The sequence below is a fragment of the Homarus americanus genome, unplaced genomic scaffold (assembly GCF_018991925.1).
Source record: "Homarus americanus isolate GMGI-L3 unplaced genomic scaffold, GMGI_Hamer_2.0 scaffold57980, whole genome shotgun sequence".
Classification (NCBI taxonomy): Eukaryota; Metazoa; Arthropoda; class Malacostraca; order Decapoda; family Nephropidae; genus Homarus; species Homarus americanus.
The window spans coordinates 2477777-2497398 of NW_024716703.1; the positions used below are offsets into that span (position 1 = coordinate 2477777).

General features: G+C 40.5%; 2 protein-coding genes across 2 annotated transcripts; both read right to left on the reverse strand.

Annotated features, from left to right (window-relative positions):
• Positions 1–3271: 3271 nt before the first annotated feature.
• Positions 3272–10085, reverse strand: LOC121858231 (glutathione peroxidase-like). Its single transcript, XM_042354519.1, has 4 exons — positions 9213–10085; positions 8193–8327; positions 7094–7237; positions 3272–3811 (listed from the first exon to the last, which is right to left on the reverse strand). Exons 1-4 carry the CDS (start codon positions 9390–9392, stop codon positions 3569–3571), a joined length of 702 nt encoding a protein of 233 aa, XP_042210453.1. The 5' UTR covers positions 9393–10085; the 3' UTR covers positions 3272–3568.
• A 735-nt stretch (positions 10086–10820) lies between these two features.
• LOC121858232 (glutathione peroxidase-like) lies at positions 10821–19309 on the reverse strand. The gene is made up of 4 exons (XM_042354520.1): positions 19104–19309; positions 17563–17697; positions 11479–11622; positions 10821–11331 (listed from the first exon to the last, which is right to left on the reverse strand). Exons 1-4 carry the CDS (start codon positions 19269–19271, stop codon positions 11140–11142), a joined length of 639 nt encoding a protein of 212 aa, XP_042210454.1. The 5' UTR covers positions 19272–19309; the 3' UTR covers positions 10821–11139.
• Positions 19310–19622: the final 313 nt, after the last annotated feature.

Here is a 19622-nt window from a genome sequence, read left to right on the forward strand (position 1 = left end):
CGGACTCGTCCCAGGAACTACACTGGCGCCATGACAATTTATTCAACTATAATACATTGTAGCGTCATGTATTGTGAAACGAACCGATGTAAGCGGACAGTATAAAATTAGTTACAAGAAAACGTTAATTTTAAAGGTATATACGTCTTAAATGTTAGGCATGACGAATAAAGTTCTCTAACCAGTGTCACTTCTATTATAAACAAAGCCGAACATGTAAACAACAAAGTTACTGTTAACATTGTAAGCATACTCTAACGGACCAGTCTAAATTTCCTGTTAACCTTCGTGTTTTACTGACGTGACGATACAAATTAATTTTTGGTTCAGCTGAAGATTATTCTCTCAGTTTATTTCACCTTAAGATTATTTCCTCAGTTTATTTCACCTTAAGATTATTTCCTCAGTTTACTTCACCTCAAGATTATTTCCTCAGTTTATTTCACCTTAAGATTATTCCTCAGTTTATTTCTTATTCCCTCAGTTTATTTCGCCTTAAGATTATTTCCTCAGTTTATTTCACCTTAAGATTAACCACCCTAACGATAACCTAACCTACCCCTTACCCCCAGTAGCAGCTCTATTAAGTTATTCTGTGTTTTACCATTTTATTTATTAATTTATCTATTTATCGATTTTTGTTTCATTCATAACATGATTACTACAATGTATCTAGTCAACAAGTTTATGTTTTTGTAGTATTGTATTCATGCAGGATCACCCGAAGAATAGCCCCCAATTTATTTCACACGAGAATCAGCAGCGCATAAAATAAGTGTACGGCGTAAAGTGTCTTGTAAAATCAATATCTGAATTAAGTAGCGATAAGTAGTGTCCAAATTATTACGAGAAGTAGAAAGTAGAATATCTAACATGTTAATTAATTACTGTGTAAATAAATACCGCATGGAAAAAAACCCCACAATATACTGTAAGTACTGCATAAGATTTTATACACAAAAGGTTCCGGGGAAACTAAGAAAGGTTTCGGGTTTGTGCTCGTGTAGGACTGGGAATGGTAAGAAATATTAGCAAAACAATGGTTATAATATAAGCATTGGTTTTGCTGCGAACGTTGTTACGACCGTGTCGAATTTTTTCTATTTTTTTTATATATAACATGCTCCCATGTTCCATATTATTCCTGTAATGATGTGGACATGATGGGAGTAACCTGTCGTGGATATATGTGGGCCCAGGAGGGTGCCTCTGCTTTTGTATTCTATCTGGGCATTATTGGTAACTAATGGATGGGTTTTCCTTCTGCATAAGGGTATCACTGTGAATTTCGGGAGACTGGTTTGGATTTTCCATTGTTTTTCCTAGTTATTTACCCTTTCTAATTCCCGCCTGGTGTTTTCGGCCTGTAACGCTCGAGATTTTCCTTGATGTGTTGTTATTTGAGTGATGTCGTCTGCATACATAAAATCTTCGTTACCTATTCTAGTGGGAGGCGGGGAGTCACTTGTGTAGATAATATATAGGGTGGGGGAGAGGACGCTCCCCTGAGGGACTCCACTCATTAGTGGGAAGGTCTTTCCTGTGTGTTGTCCTACCCTCAGTCTGGCATTTCTGCCGTCAAGAAAGTTGCAAAGCAGCTTTTCAATGTTGGTGGGAAGTCTGAGTTGGAGGATCTTATATTTTAGACCGTCGTGCCAGACTTTGTCAAATGCCTTCGCTACATGTTCTCCAGACTATACACTAAATAATTAAAAAGGACAAAATGAGTAAGGGTACTGACAGAACCTGTTACGTGATGTTCTTTTGTTATTGTTTGTAGAGAGGCACATGGCCGATAAGTAAACAGATGGACTCCTCTCTCCATCTATTATTATTACCCTATAATTCCCACTGCCGTGCCTGCTCGACACTAACACCACCCCCGACAACATGCACTCTCTTCACAGCAGCTGATGGTTGTTGTACCTGTTTGACCACCGGTAACACCACGTTCATTTACCTCTACAGTGAAAGCTAAAAAGTGATAAATAGAAAAAAATAATAATTTAACAATAGAAAGGCGATAGTCAAGACATTGTGAATTATTATGGAAAAAAATTAATATAAATGAAAGGGCTTAAATACTTGCACGGTGATTAACCTAGTTAAGGTATTCCCGCTTAAATCCCAAACTCCTCCCACACCCATGGTCCTCAAATACTCAGAGGGCAGTGAAAGGAGGTCAGTTCTGATCCAAACCCCAGGCAGGGTCGTGCAATTGACCCAAGGATATACTGTACAGTGTACACTCTTCAGCTGCTTCTACTAATTCACTTGAGTATCTCTCTTGTCTTACATAGTTTGAAAAGTGCTGCGCAGATATTAGTTTTACTTGGTATAACTTGGCGATTTATTGGTGTATTTAGAGACTTGTTCTTATTCTGGAATGAAATTATTTATTGTTTTTGATTCTGAAATATATATTTGTGTGTATATTTCCCTCCTGACTTAACTTGTGAGTGACATGTGCAGTGACTTGCATTAAACGTGGGGAGGAATCAGATAAGTGTCAACTGTTTGATTTTTTGTACACAAATGTGTTTAGATATTTAAGAATAACCGTAGTTGTAAAATGAATTAACTTTACAATTGACATGCCCTATTTCTTACCCCGTTATATATGGAGAATTGGTGATGCCCAGAAATAGTGATAAGTTCTCTTTTTACAAGAAGTACTTAACTCAAATGTTTTTTTTAGACATTTACCCTTGAAAGTCTTGGGGGTGGGGTACTTCTCCACGTTACCTGTTGTTCACTTGTCTGTCTCTCGGGACTGTTATTGCTTTGTCGACCGGGCATCTCCCAGTCCAAAGCTAATAGGCCTAATTCTCTGGTAGATTCTATACAATACCCAGGCAAATCATTAAAAGAACATATGTTAATACGCATTGTTGTGTATTGGCAAAATCAACATTGTGTAAAGCGAGACCTATTTATACACGTTTATTCACGTAACCTAACCTAAAAAAAAATCTTACAAATTTACTGGGAAATAAAACTATAATTGTGCTCTCTTTCTAGATCTGTTGCTGATTTTGTATTGTAAAACGTTGTACTTTGTTAGATTATTTCATTCTCATTGGTCTCTCTCTCTCTCTCTCTCTCTCTCTCTTTCTTTCTGTATATTTTCTAATTTCTCCTCTGTTTCTATTACCTTTTTTCCTTCTCCCACAGTGACTCCATATCTCTACCTTTCTCTCTTTCTTTCTCTCACTTTGTTGAGAGAATCTCTTTGACGTAAACCCCATTATCAGGACATTAGAAACAAAGATGGTGTTTATGGTTTCTTCTATTAGTGGAGGTTCTACAGTTCAGAGTTCCTGCCATGGTCTCCAGATTAGCGTGGTCCAGCTCCGCCCACCCTCTGCAACAGCCCACAGGCAGAAGAGTAGAGGCCAGAATGCACAAGAGGCCTCGCTCCCTTGACTACTTCAAACGCCGCCCACCTGAGGGTTTCTGGCAGCGTCGTCATGGGTGGGGTGCTACATGAGGGTGGGCGAGGGTAGGACGCCGAGCCTCAGCTGGGAGTCAGGGGATAAAATACGGATGTCCTCCTCAACATCATTGATTAATACATGCCCCTCTGCTGGTGTACGTTGCCCAAAGTTCCTGAAGGAGGATATTCGTAGAGCAAAGTACCAATGTCACCTTTGAGGGCCTCGGGGTCGGTAACTTCCGGGTGGTAGCGAACTCTAGGCTTGCCGTCTCTCCCCACGAGGAACTTCTCGAAGTTCCAGTGAATGTCCCCAACTCTCTTAGGCTCGTAGTACAGACGAGTCTCGAAATCCGTGTCTGTGTAGGTACAGGCACTCTGCAAGTGAAATCAGATGAAAATTATGTAAGTTTACTTAGAAACAGCAGTTAAGATACAGGGTTTCAACTCAATTACACGCTCAGTAATACTCATTTGGTGATATTATCATTAAGGTGGAGAGATGCAGGGTACACACACACCTCCTCCCATCTTTCCTGCCTCCTTCCATCCCTCCTTCTCTGCCTCCCTCCACCCTTCCCTGCCCCCCCCCTTCTCCGTCCAGCAATGTCAGCATTTAAAAAAAAATGTATATCTTTTGAACATTTAAAGCATATTACATCATTCAAATACTAAGAAACCGCAGATGGCCTTCAGAGTTATGTTACCAGACCCTAATGGAGTATTGTGTCTGATGTGTTAGACATGTTGCAATATTTTCTTTTGGAAAAAGTACAGTTAGTTCATTAACCTCACTTTGAAAGGAAATACCCCCCTTGCGTTTATCTTACCTTTCAGGAGAATTATTACTCTGTATTCGAAAGTGAAAATATTTGTTTGATAAAATATAATTGTACTTGTCGCGAAAAGTATGTCGTCGTATGTACTGTGTGCGTTTACAGGGGCTCATAATGTAAGCATTCTACAAATCATTATCTTTGAGATATTTGTTTTAATATTGTTTTAATTCGATTCCATAATATGATTACTATTACCAGTTTCCTTTTGTTGAATGTAAACAAACACAGGGCTGCCACACTGCACAAAACCTGACGAGCCCCTGTAAACGCACTAGTGAAGGGGACTGTACATATGATTGTAAATAATTTTATATGTTAAGTATTAAAATATTAAGTAGTATATAATCTTGATAGCTTAGTTATTTCATTGAGCAAATCAAATAAATTAGCTACGAAATGAGTAGGATATAAACAAACTTCGGCGGGAAGTGGAAATTTGTATCACCAGAGGTTCTAAACTAAACCTTCTATGACTACCATGTGTAATGACAAATTCACTACGTTATTTAATGATAAGTTTATTGAATTAGGACAATTATAATTTATAGTTTAGGAGATAATTAAAATTAGATATAACTTTCCCGCCATTTCACGCGTCTAGAGGGACGCCGGTCAGACGCTGGGCCAGGAAAAGTGTACCAACAACAAGCACAAAGGTAGTGGACGCAGTCTAACCTCTGGAGAGGACATTTACAATCCACTAGATGTTTTGATATCTTCTAGCAACTAATAAGTACAACATAGTTTAGTTAATATTTGGATACCAAGACTGACAATCCTCATGATGTAATCTACTATAGATCCCAACACGTCCAAGGAATCTCCATGATGAACATCTCAAGCTAAGAAACACGTTTTTTACTTTTTATATCATAGAGATTTTTTAGGCTATAAAATCTGACTGTGTTTATTAGGGTGCCATTATGCACGGATAATAGAGTCGGGGTAATGTTTTGGCCATTACATTTATGATGGTTTAGATGGTCTTGGATTATAACATGTAAGGAGGCAGGCGTCGACGATATCAGATCGCCATGACCGGTTAGGTGCAATTTTATCCAGAATATTCGCAGTGCACAGATTACTCCATTAATTTATTTTTTAACTGAACGGAAATCTAATATAATTCGTTCCGGTAGCTGGCAAGATTATCGCCGGAGTCCTTCTAAACAGACTTCTTCCTGAGGCGGAAAACTTCTTTCCAGGATCTCAATGTAGCTTTCGACCATCAAGTGGTACCACTGACATTATCTTTGCTGCCCGCTAGATACAGGAAAACTGAAGAGAACAGTGTCGTGACTTGTATATGGCAGACCCTTAGTCGTTTTGGCTACCCAACAAAATTCATTGCTATTGTGAGGCATGAACGGAAGTGTCCTACACAATGGCACCCAGTCTGAGTTCTTCCCCATCCAAACAGGGGTAAAACAAGGATGTGTACTGGTACCAACTCTCTTTTCTATTTCCTTGGCTGCCTTCCTTACCCGTGCCAGTGCCAATTTAGCTGTCGGGGTGGACATCCAGTACCAAATGAAGGGACTCTTCAGCATAAGAGGATTCAGACAGGAACAAGGTGTCAGCTGCTTCCATTACTGAACTTCAGTATGCAGACGACCTTACCCTCGTTGCTCACACTGAATGCGACCTACAGAAGATCCTGAACACCTATGCAGATGTGTATGCACACTTTGGCCTTGAGGTGAATGCACATAAGACTCGGATTCTCTTTCAGCCTGCCCCTGGTTCAATCACACCTCCACCATCCATCCAGCTTAACGGTACTACCCTCTCTAATGTTACCCACTTTCATTTTCTTGGCTCCCACCTGTCGACCACTGCAAACATCGATGAAGAGATTCAACATCGGATTAGATGTGCATCTCAAGACTTTGGCAGACTCCGTACCCGTGTCTTCAGCTGTAGGAAGCTGAAATATCTACAAAGTTGCACGTGTATCGAGCAATGGTCCTGTCCACCATGCTGTATGGCAGCGAGATATGGGTCACATACAGGAGGCACTTGAAAACATTCACCAACGTTGTCTACGTTCCATCCTCCGAGTTCGCTGGGAAGAGAGAACAAATGCCAGTATTCTCGCTGACACCAACTATAGGAGCATCGAGGCTACCATTATCCATGAACAACTACTTGGACTGGTCACGTTACCCACATGGACGACAGTAAACTGCCAAAGCAGCTACTCTGCAGTTACCTAACTAATGGTAAACGTACTGCTGGCGGACAATGGAAAATGTATAAAAATAGTCTTAAGACAAACCTGAAAAAGTGTCATATCGACCCCCCTCTTGGGAAACGAAAACTCCAGTCCGTAATGCTTGGAGGAGCACCACACGAGAATGTCAATATTTTCGAGTTAGCCTGATTGCATACCGAGGCAAACAAGCGCCAGCACCGGAAAGACGCTACCGCCCCCCCCTCCCGCACTAGATGTAGCCCTCCACACGTGCAACATCTGTGGACCGCCCTGCCTCTCGAGTCACCTCAGAGCTCACCAACGAAGGTGACGTTCTTAATCTTATATGATTGTATTATAGCTGGATGATCGTCATACTCGTTTCCGAGTGACAGCAAAGTAACAGTATTAACTGCTACGGAGTAGGGTCTCTTATTTTCACGTACTACGTGTTACCACGGGACAAGCAGTCTTACCACCAATGTGCATACGTAAATTACTATTCCAGGCTATACTCTTCTCTTTTAATATGAATAATGTAGTTTTGTTACGAATTTGCAGCAAATTCTACAAAAACAGAATATTTACTAATCTTACACTCTGTGCCCCCGTGTCTCAAGGTCTCACCTTTAAGAACGTAAAGATCTCGTTCTCATGTTGGCCGTTCACGTCAGTTTTCTCGAAGAGGGTTATCTTCGTCTCGAACCCTCCTCCGGGCCGGACGTGGCGGATCCCGTTGTAGATCTCCGTGGCGTTGGCTCCCGGCTCTTGCTGTGGTGGAAAGGGAAAGAAAGATAGGGGAGGAAGAAGGGATGGGAGGTGGAGGGGAGAAGCGGGAGGGATAGATAGAATATAAACATAAATTAAAGAAAAAACTAAATGACAACATGCCGGAGATATGCCCAGCCATATGACGTGTATATACAGTATACATGGTAGTAGAACAGCAATAGTAATGAAAAATAGATAAAACATGCCATAACTTGATACTCTATTACTCAAGGTGTGTTTAAACGTAATAGTATTCTCTTTACTGATCCTTCCAGATTATGTATGTCTCCTTGGACCAGCCTCTAACCTCTTGAGTACTATGTCTTCACTGAGTACAATGAGTTGGTCTATTGAGTAATATTTCTTTTAATCCCTTGAGTACCATGCTAACCCTATAAATCATCATACTCAAGAAATTAAATCTTCGTACTCAAAGGATTAAGTCATTGCACACTCAGGGTTAATATCCTTTCCTTCTATGGTCCTTCAAATCTCTAATTTTACTCACTTTTATCGCTGTCATTATCCCCTCATCCCAAAGTACCTAATGCCTATAAATTTCCAGTGTTTTTCTCGTCGCTCTAGCTAGTCTCAGTACTTAACAACCCAATTTTAAAAGTTTCTCTGGACTGTTGTTGTTGTATATTTCTAAAGCTTCAGAAACAAAGATCATTGATCATATATTCAAAGAAGGTCGATACACTAAATAAAAACCGTCAAACCCAATAAATGAAGGCAATTCTTCTTTTTGTGCTGGAATGAAGTCTGAAACGGAAAGTGAACACGACCTTGTGATTAGATGTTTATAAGAACTAACTAAGACCCCCCTGCCTCTCGCCGCGGGTATTGTTGGCTTATTTCTATAGTGACACTACCATCACAAACACTTTACTCTCGTCCGCATTAAGGCAGTATGGTAAACTTATACTTTATGATTTTCCCTTCTTTTACTTACCTTACCGAATTGGTTACAGGGGAAACCAAGAAAAACGAGGTCCTGATTTTCGTAAAACTCAGCCAGTGCATTCATCTGGTGGTAGGAGGCGGTGGTGAGCCCTCAGTAGGTGGCCACGTTGATTACCAGCACCACCTGCGTGGTGGGAAGGGGCACTCGTTAGCGTAGTGATACAGACACAGACGAGCAGATATACATTAGATCAGAGACAGGCAGGCAGGCAGACGTTAGATCAGGAGACAGGCAGACACACGTTAAACCATATTTAAGGAGAAGGATTATTTAATGGTCGTAAGAAGTGTGAGTTGTTTATGTCTGAAAATACTGTTAACGGAACACAGACACAAGTTAGACCAGGTGTAGATAGACACATACTGTACTGTATATATTAGACCAGACAGACAGACAGAGTTTAGACGATCTAGGAATACGTGAAAAGGAGAAAGTTAGGAAAAGAAGTTGTTTATGTCCGAGATATGCTGTTAAGGAGACAGACAGACAGACAGACAGACACTCAAACAGGCAAACGTTAGTTCATCTCATATTTTGGATTATACTCAAACATGGATATCCTTAGCAGAACAAAATGCCTGAAACATACTTGGAAAACATTAACTTAAAAGCCAGGTTGCGTGTAAAATACACACGAAAAATGTTTTAATTGGATTGAGAAAGAGAGGGGGGGGGCTGTTTTATTTCTGACAAACATTTGTTTTCCGATTTCTGGCAACCACACACACACACACACACCTGACCTGTGACGTCGGTGATAATTCTCTGGTGTAATGGTCAGCATGCTTGCCTCGCAAGCGAGTGGACCCGGGTTTGAGCCCCGGGCAGAGGGAAATATGGGCAAGTTTGTTTATGCCTGGATGTAAATCGTCTGCAACATTACCCGTGAGCCCTTCATCTCTACGAGGAACCATCATGGACAGTTATTATTACCGCCAGGAACTACGATAAAGCACCTAGGACAATCAGGAACCACCGTGAACCACTCCTTCACACACACACACTTACCTTGCCCCTGTATCGGTCGAAGTTGATGACCTCCGAGCCGTTGAGAGTCTTTGCTGAGAACTGGTACAGGTCCCCCTCGACGTCCCCACACCGTCGAGCGGCGAAGATTTTCCCCACCACCGGGTTAACGACCAGGGATGTCGCCCCCAGGAGTAACAGCGGCATCACTCGGCGGTCCATGACGGTACCAGCAAAGGCACACTACTGTTAGATAGACGCCCTTCGTCGGGTGACTTTATACACCTGGAGTGTGGCCTTCGGGATCAGCGTCTTGGCACGCTGTGTAAACATCGGTGATGGAGCAAGGTGTTGTTACCTCTGTGAATCAACATTGGATGACTGGAAGATTACGAGGGTAAACAGAGCTATGTAAACACAGGGAAGGCAGTGCTACCTGTGTACACCAGGGAGATACAGCCATGCATGTACGTCATATAAGTACAATCACACATGCATACAAGGGAAGAGCTACACCCACTTACGTACACATTATAATAGTATACCCACACATGTACACTACTGAGTTACACCCACACATGCACATGCACACCAACATATGTACACCATAGAAGTACACCTGCACATGTGCACCATTAAGGCACACCCACACATGTACAGTACATCACTGGGATACACCCACACATGTACACCACTGAGTTACACCCACACATGCACATGTACACCAACATATGTACGTCACAGAGGTACACCCTCACATGTACACCACTGACTTACACCCACACGTGTACGCCAACATATGTACACCACAGGTACATAGGTACACCACTGTGTTATACCCACACGTGTACACCAGCATATGTACACATGGAGGTACACCCACACATGTACACCAACATATGTACACATGGAGGTACACCCACACATGTACACCATGGAGGTATGCCTACACATGTACACCATGGAAGAACACCTACACATTTACACCGTGGAGGTACACCTACACAGGTTCACCAGTCGAGGTAAACCACTTTAGATTTTTCATTTTATTCTTTGTTCTGTCTATTGAAAATGTGTGTGTGTGTGTCTGTGTGTGTGTGGGGGGGGGGGGATGCTCTACCAGACACAATGGCTTAGAACAAACATTGAATAGCCTCGGGTGACACTGACGCATACATGGTTGGTTGAATCTCACGTCACTGCAAAAAATCAAACTCGTTTTTTGAAGATGAAATCCTTGGAGAAGTGAGTTCTTAACTTCTCAAGTCAGTGGTAAAGTGAAGCAGTTTGTTCCATACTCTGTTCTAGGCAGTAGCTTGATACAGGATTGGTAACTATTGCACAAAAATAATTAATGTTAATTTTTTTATATTTAGATTTTTTTTAGATGGTGGGGTATGGCATTTTTTCTCTTAATTTTTGATATTTTATTGAGATAGATTTTGTTATACAACAGCTGTTTGTCTCCTTGTTGTATTCAGATCAGCTGTTCACGAATATTAAAAGTTTAGATAAACATTTTAATTTTTCGACGTTATGTAAATTTAGTTTTAAATTCCTTGTGGAATTTTGGTCTGCATTTATTTTAAGTATCTCTTACGCATTCTTCAATACCACCATATGTAAACGACAAGTGAAATAAAACAAACATTGATCGTCACTGATCGTTTTAATGCTATCAATTTTTTTTAATACATTTCGTTTGTGGGTGTGGCCCCCAGCTTGGCGTGGTCCAGCTTCGCCCACCCTCTGCAGCAGCCCACAGGCAGGGGAGTCGAAGCCAGAATGCACAAGAGGCCTCGCTCCCCTGACTACTTCAGACACCGCCCACCTGAGGGTTTCTGGCAGCGTCGTCATGAATGGGGCACTACTTGAGGGTAGGTGGGGGTAGGACGCCGAGCCTCAGCTGGGGATTCCATTGATATGAAGTGAACGTCCTTACACACACCGTAACTTCCCTATTAGTGACTTACATGTTCAGAAGGTAGTCGATGTCATCCTTGAAGCTGTTAGCGAGGATAACTGAGGGGTGGTATCGTGTGTAAGGCTTGCCATCCTTACCTATCAGGATCTTCTCGAAGTTCCACTGAAGGTCCCCAACCTTGATAGGATCATAAAACAATCCCGGCCAGAACTCCGTGAAGGTGTAGTCACAGGCACCCTGAGTGAAACCAAATGATAAAGATAATCTCATCAATGGAAAAAAATCGACCACATGGGACTTAAGTTACACGTATTTTACTCTTAGTTGCAGATAACAGGTACTTACTTATCAACCAAACCTTTTCTCAACTTGAAGGCAACTCACCTTCAGGAATGTATAGAGCCCGTTTTCTTTGGCGCCGTTCACCCCCGTCTTCTGGAATATGGTAAACAATGGCTCGAAACCTCCTCCTGGGCGGACGTGTCGGATCCCGTTCATGATCTCCTCACCTGTGACCCCCGGCTCTTGCTGGTCACCAAGAGACGATAGAAATGGAGAAAATTTTAAGAAAAACTCGATGACCAAGTTACACAGTCCTCTGAAAGGGGAATTAGAAAATTGGAATAAAACAAAACTTTTTTGAAATGATAACGTTCGACTGAGGGAAGATTAATGTGTACTCCACCCATTTGTTGTATACTCCATTTCTATATATTTTGTATACTTCAATTGTATATATATATATATATATATATATATATATATATATATATATATATATATATATATATATATATATATATATATATATATATATATCTTGATAAAATCACACGGGAAGATGGAAACAACGGTTGGTTGGTTGTACGGAGAGAAGAGAGTAGTAGCTCTGGGAGTGGGAGAAGGATAAAAGTACAAGGTAAAGTTCAGAAGTGGGAAGTAAAGGAGAAGGTTAACAGCAGGTGGGCTATCCACCTTGCGGAGACGGGTTTTTTTGTCTTCCGTAACTGTGCTGCATTAGAGGTTCATGGGGTTAGGGAAGGCCGGTCTCAGCCAAGCTAAGCTAAGTTATTCTGAGTTGTCCTAGGCATTACATTTGGTCGTTCTCCGTGTCGTCAGTGTTGATATGATTTTTTCAGTCACCCTACCTATTCCAGGCGAGCAACCTAAACACAGGAATTACAGCACCCCCCACCGCCACTTGCTGGTCGAATGGTCGTAGGGTGGTTCCTGTGTCACTCACCTAGTAACCCCGTTAGGGGAACCTATATCCCTATTGTTAAAATTGCTCACTTATAGGCGTGAACTTGATGTGTACCTATTCGGGGGTGGGGTGGAGGATTAAGGATTTGCGACCCCCTTCCTAGGTGGAACACGCACGATCACGGTTTCCCAGGAAGGCTCGGCGGAGGGGTGGGTTCTGCTCCTACCCCCTTTCGTATTCACAAACCCCTACAGTGGAGGTGAACAGTTACAGGGGGGACCCAAGGACGAATACACCTCTAGGGTGCAGGTCCCCAGGCCAGAAAGCCGTTACAGATCACCCGATCAGGGCCGCCTCTGATCAGGAGTCACCCCTGATCAGTAGGGAAGCACAGAAAGGGCGTTGTCTGCAACGAGCTTACCGGTTGAGTGTAGTGATGGTGGAGGGGTGGTCAATTTCGTTCAGGTCGTCAACGGTTGAAAAACAGGCTGGCAGGCTTTAGCAGTGAAGGTTCTAGAAAGAGGCAACTGGATTACATGGACAGAGAGAGGCTTAAATATACAGGGTGACCTAAAAACATGAGGTCAGGTCAAAATGATGACATCCACTAATCCCCACACCAACACACACGTAGAGGAGCTTAAGAGAAGGGAGGTGACGTGACTAGACAAGTCAGGTCAGAAAAAAGGGGGCCCACAAAATAACTATCATACATCTAGATCAATGGTTTTCAAAGCATTTTTAACCTTGGGCCACTGACAAATAAATTTATGTAACATATTATCAGTTTTGAACTGACCATCACTAAGGTTTATTGATTTTAATTCCTTAATCAAACTAGCTTCAACAAGAAGTCTTTCTGTGACACAAGATGATTTGAATACTTCTAAGCTTTTTTCCCAAGCAATGGGGTGATTATTATTCCTAACATGAAATATATATATATATATATATATATATATATATATATATATATATATATATATATATATATATATATATATATATATATATATATATATATATATATATATATATATATGCAAGTAAATCACTGTAGGTGCTCAGGGTGAGTAGACTCTGTACTCACCCTGAAGATGTGAATTATAACTATATATATATATATATATATATATATATATATATATATATATATATATATATATATATATATATATATATATATATATATATATATATATATATACACATATATATATATTGTTACGAACCACATCTATTGTCTTCATCTACCTACCCAGCACCACGAGCAACGCCATCTAGGGACGAAACACGAGTATGACTCGTCTTAGTTACCACTCCCGGGTTTCCCTTCTCCATATCCTGGTTGTTGCGTCACCTCCTCAAAGTCTTCTTTGTCAGCTCCAATTCGAGGAGAGAGGACTTCACTCTGGGAAGTGACCACAGGATCACCTATGCTGGAAACCTACGGCACAGTGACTACCTACCGTCTTCTACAATACTCAGCCTTGCTCGTCAGCCATCTCAGCTCCGCACTTAAGTATTTGTAATCTTATATTGCCTCCCCCACGTCCACTTGCTTCAAATTATTGTATGTTGTATAAATATGTATATACTGTTAATGTTTAGGTTAAGTATGGTTAAGGGTAAATTGTAGATAGCTGAATATTTTGTTAAGGAATTTATGGTACTTTATTATACACAACAAAAACTCTCATCCTTTGTCTACCCTTTTATAGTCCGATTGTCTTTGTTTTTTTTTTGTTGCCTGTTGGGATCTGGGTAGACTTTTAACTATATTCAAAATCCCCAACTCGTAACAATATTTGTGGTAAACTTCACCTGTATACTTGTGGTATACTTCATCTGTATACAGGGAGTTCTGTAACTACCTGTCGTAAATCAGGGGGTGTATTCCTGAGACGTAAATAAAGATGAATTACTAAATGACCAAATTGTCAGTTCTCAATAGTTTCAGAGTTACAGCACATGTGATGACACCTACTGTATAAGAGGTGTAAATGAAACATCCACTGGACAGAATGAAACACATTCATATCCAACACAACGTAGTAATGTTCACAGTGAAAATGATAGCATGATGTTAACTACGTGTGCAGTTTTGATACTGTAATGTTATTATGTGCTACATGTCCAAATGACGTAATGAGTAAGGGCATCGGTGGGTGTTTTAGTGGGTAGGGAGGGAGGCGGGAAGAGGAACATACCAAGCTGATGTGGTCGACAGCAGGATGTCTGTATAAACCAGGGTTGGGCGAGCACACGCAAGTGGACATGGAGGAATATTCATTTGGTGAATAAGCAAATATGCACCTGACACTGGGTGCAGCTGGTGGAACGTTATCTGAACCGCCGAGTGCCTTCACCCCATATACTGTGTCATCATATTCCTACCAAACCTGTCTTGTGCTGTAACTACGAAACTATTGAGAACTGACGATTTGGTCATTTTTAGTAATTCATCTTTATTTACGTCTCGGGAATACACCCCCTGATTTATGACAGGTATTTATGGAACATCAAGTATATGTTGTATACTACACATGTGTATATATACTCCACCTGTATATATTGTATACTCCACCTGTATATATATTGTACACTTCACCTGTATATGTAGTACAAATTAATCCATACCTATAGGCAAATTAAGAAAGGAGGCGGGATAGCAATTTATGTCGGATAACCTGAAGTGTGAATTCAATAAGGAAATATTAACTGAACTGAATACAGAAACAATTGGACAGAACTGACCGATGATAGGGGAAATTTATTCATAAGAGTAATATGTAGACCTCCTACTCTCGATAGAGTTAATGAGCAACGATAATCTCACAAAATATAATGGGTGAGGATGACCTGATCACGAGATCTGAGGTTGACGAGTTCTACAACAATTTAAATAATGAGTTACTTAATGCACAAAGGCAGAACATACCAGACAGAAAATTCATATCAAATAACAATGCCCCAAATGGATAAATGATTACTTAAAGAATATTATTGAATAAAGGAAGGCTATAGCTAGGAAAATAAATCGTGGTGAAGTTTACCCCTGAGAGTATTGTCCAATAGGGTTAAGACAGAGATAAGAAAAGTAATGCGAAATAATGAACTGAAGGTAGCAAGGGAGGCGAAGTCAAATCCCAAAGGATTCTTCCAAATGTATCAAACTAAAACACGAGACAAGATTGGACCAATGCAGTCAGATAACGGCGAGCTAACTGATAACGACGGAGATATGAGTAAAAATCTGAACAAATATTCTTCAACAGTTTTCTCCACCGAGAATTTAAACATGATACCCGAGGCACCAACTATATCCAGAGGTAATGAAGAAATAGATTAAGCGAGATAGTAGTGACTAGTTACGATTTTAATAACAAACCGACAAACTAAAGCCTAATAAGTCACTTGGTCGCGATGAGATACTTGCCAGAGTATTAAAGGAATGTAAGGAAGAGCTTAGTATGCCCTAAGCAAACCTGTTGAACATGTCATTAAAACTTTTTTGTAGTACCAGAATCCTGGAGGATAGCGAATGTGATGCTGACTTTCAAGAAGGGAGATAGATCACTATCCTCAAACTACCGTCCAATCCTCAAACTACCGTCCAATCAGTTTAACATCAATTGTAGGCATATTGCTGGAAGCGATAATTTCAAACTCTATTCGAAATCACCTGGAGAAGCACAAGTTGATCAATGATTCCCAACATGGCTTCACAAGTGGGCGTTCATGTCTGACAAATCTTTTAACATTCTTTTCAATTGTTTTGAATCAGTGGATGACGGACACTATTATGATGTGGTATACCTCGACTTAAGCAAAGCCTTCGACAGAGTCTCCCATGAAAGACTAATAAGAAAAGTGGAGGTTCAATGAATTGGAGGAGATATTTTAAAATAGATTAGGGCGTGGTTACAGGACAGGAAACAGCGAGTGAGCATTAATGGCACTAAATCCGATTGGGGTAACGTCACTAGAGGGGTACCCCAATGCTCAGTACTTGGACCATTACTATGTATTATATACAAAAACGACATAAATATAGGCATAGACAGCAACATAGGTAAATTTGCTGGCGACACTAAAATAGGGCATGTAATTAAATCTGACGAAGACTCCGCAAAACTACAGGAAGATCTAAACAAAATTTCGCATGGTTTGAAAAATGGCAGATGAAATTTAATGTGGACAAATGTAAAGTACTTAGTCTAGGAGATGTAAATAGAGAAACCAGATATCAGATGAACAACGTTGTAATAGGGATATCCGACTGTGAGAAAGATTTAGGAATAATGATGAGTAGAAATCTTAAACCAAGACAACAATGTGTATTTGCTTAAAAAAAGGCTGACAAAGTACTTGGGTTCATACAAAGGAGTATTAATTACAAGACTAATGAGGTCATCCTAAAACTATATCTTGCGCTTGTGAGACTTCACTTGGATTACGTGGTTTAGTTCTGGTCACCGTACTACAGAATGGATATATATAGAATCCTTAGAAAGAATTCAGAGGAGAATGACAGGACTAATCCCGGGCATTAGGAACCTTGAGTACAAAGACAAGTTAAAACATCTAAATTTGCAATCCCTCGTGAGACGTAGAGTGAGAGGCGAAATGATCAAGGTGTATAAATGGAAGTCAGGGTTAAACAAAGGTGATATAACAAAGGTACTCAAACTATCCAAACAGGAGCAAACTTGCAGCAATTGTTTTAAATTAGACAAATATAGATTTAGGTTTGGAAAAAGAGAATTGGATTAGTGTAACAAGTTACCAAACATCATCGTTAACTCGAATACGCTGGGTAGTTTCAAATATAGGTTGGGTGGATATATGAGCGATAGTGGTTGGGTGTAAACGGGACTGCCCAGTAGGGGCCAATAGGCCCACTGCAGTTTTCTCCATTCTTATGTCCTTATGTATACAGTACTTCACCTACAGATGATATATATATATATATATATATATATATATATATATATATATATATATATATATATATATATATATATATATATATATTGTATAAAAAATTTCTATACGGAGTTCCTATGAATTTCAAAACACCGCGACTCGTGTTGTCTCTCAGTAGTGTTATCAAAATCCTTCGTCCGTTGTGTTATATTGTCTCACTCAAAATCACAAGCTGTATCCTTCACCAATGAGCGTGTCGTATACCTAATCTATGTATATGTTATATACTTGATCTCAGCTTAATACTTATGTTCATTAACAGCATCCAGACTTACCAACTCAAACTGGTTGCTGGGAAAAGCCAGGATCTCAAAGTCGGCGTCGGCGTAGTACTCCGCCAGTGCATTCATTTGTTTGTAATTGGGGCTGGTGAAGCCTCAGTAGGTGGCCACATTGACCACCATCACCACCTGTCAAAGGGGAGAGGAGAGTCAACAAGGTGCACAGTACAAAATGAAGAGTTTATTTTTATTTTTCTAATGACGTGCGCGGGTAGAGAAAAAAAGCAAGCCTAGTGTTATATTTTAAAATGGTCATTGACCAAGGAACCTTAGATTATTACCTGTTTAGTTTTAACTGTGGGGAGAGATGGTCAGATGGTCGGTCAGCTCTACGTCTCTATATAACCTATACAAGTAAACTATTATTCCAAATTGTTAATACTTACGGCAGGTGTAGAAATAGTGAAATAAACGAATAAGTAAGAACAGTAACTATAATTAACTCATACCAAATTATCCTTCACTCTAAGAGAACAACATACACGGCTAATTCAAAAAAGAAAGTTACACAGATAGTTAACATGAAGCATAATAACATATGACAGTAAACTAGCTCAGAGTAGAGGCTACACAAACAACATAAATATGACTAGTCGGGAGCCGTTCGTCACACGAACAATCACAAGCGCACAGGGCAAAGTATTTTCACCCTTAGTTACGTAGGAACATGAGAGGTAAGACAATACCTGGTCTATAGAACAATGGCTGAGATAACGTTACCTGATCTAAAAAGAAGCAAAGATGGTATAGTACTTAGCAGTAAAAATTGTCGTGTAGCGCGGAGAGTAGAGCCAAGTAACGTAAGAAGCACTGGAGATGTTGAGGTGAGTCTCCAGGTGTGAGTTGAGTACATAGTTTTATTGGCTGTCAACGCTCGGGTCTCCCATGCAAGCGGGCAAGGTAATTTTTATATAGATCAACACGGAATTTTAATTGTCTATAAGCTTCAAGTAGCTTTAATCTCAGGGAAAGATACGAGACATTCCGACTCGTTTAATGAACTTTGAATCAATTGGATGGGTTTCATCGCACCGGCACGGGATAGCCACTCTTTTCGATTTCATTTAGAAAACGTAGTTTATTAATCTGAAGCAAACATTAGCGCATGCTAGTGAAATACACGTGATATAACAATAACATAGATATAAGTAGGAGAGTTAGCTAACATAGAAATATGTTACACTAGATACAAATATATGAATCAAAATGTAATATCAGATATTATGTTGAGAAGTTGCTGCCTTGGCAGTCATTAAAATTGCAAGGGAAAGGAGAATAATGGAAACTGTAGCTTGACATAAACTGAAATTTTCGAAGGATTTTTGCCTTCAGCTTTGAATGTGAGCATGTTATGTGTCCTTTAACTTTCGACATATGAAGCGATGTTACTCATGTTAACACACTGAGATTTACAATCAGTTTCCCTCCGTTAATTCTCTAGAGTGGGTGTAGTCATCCTGACTACAGAAAGCCACATAGATCTGGCTGAAGCCAGTGTTAACGGAGACTTGCAGCACCACAGCTACAATACCTACCTTATTTCTGTACTCCTCGAAGCTGATTTCAGTTCTATTTACTAGCGTCTTGAAGGAGAACTGGTATATGTCGCCCTCAGTTTCTCCACACTCCCGACGCTGGATGATCTTCCCCAGGCCCGGGGAGAGGAGGGCTGCACCCAGAAGTAGAGGTACTAGCCGAGCCATCCTGCTCACACTTCCTGTTCAGCCCACCTCCTGCTCTTTTATACCCTGTCACCAACCTATTGCTTATGCCAACCATCCGTCACCTCGCCTTCCCACGAGCATGATAACCGAACCACCATGAAATTTGAACAGATGGTGTGATATCTGTCAATCAGGGTGACAACCTAACACAAACGTACACTACACAGCAGGCTTGCTCATGCCTTTGGTGCAACTACAGACAGTAAATTATCCAGTGGAGCTGATTCTTCAAAGTGATACCAGATAAAAAACAAAATCTAGTGGTAGTGAAAGTCTCCGCCCAGACTCGAGGCTGGAGACCTGGTTTTGGGTGTACTGGAGTGTGTTGCC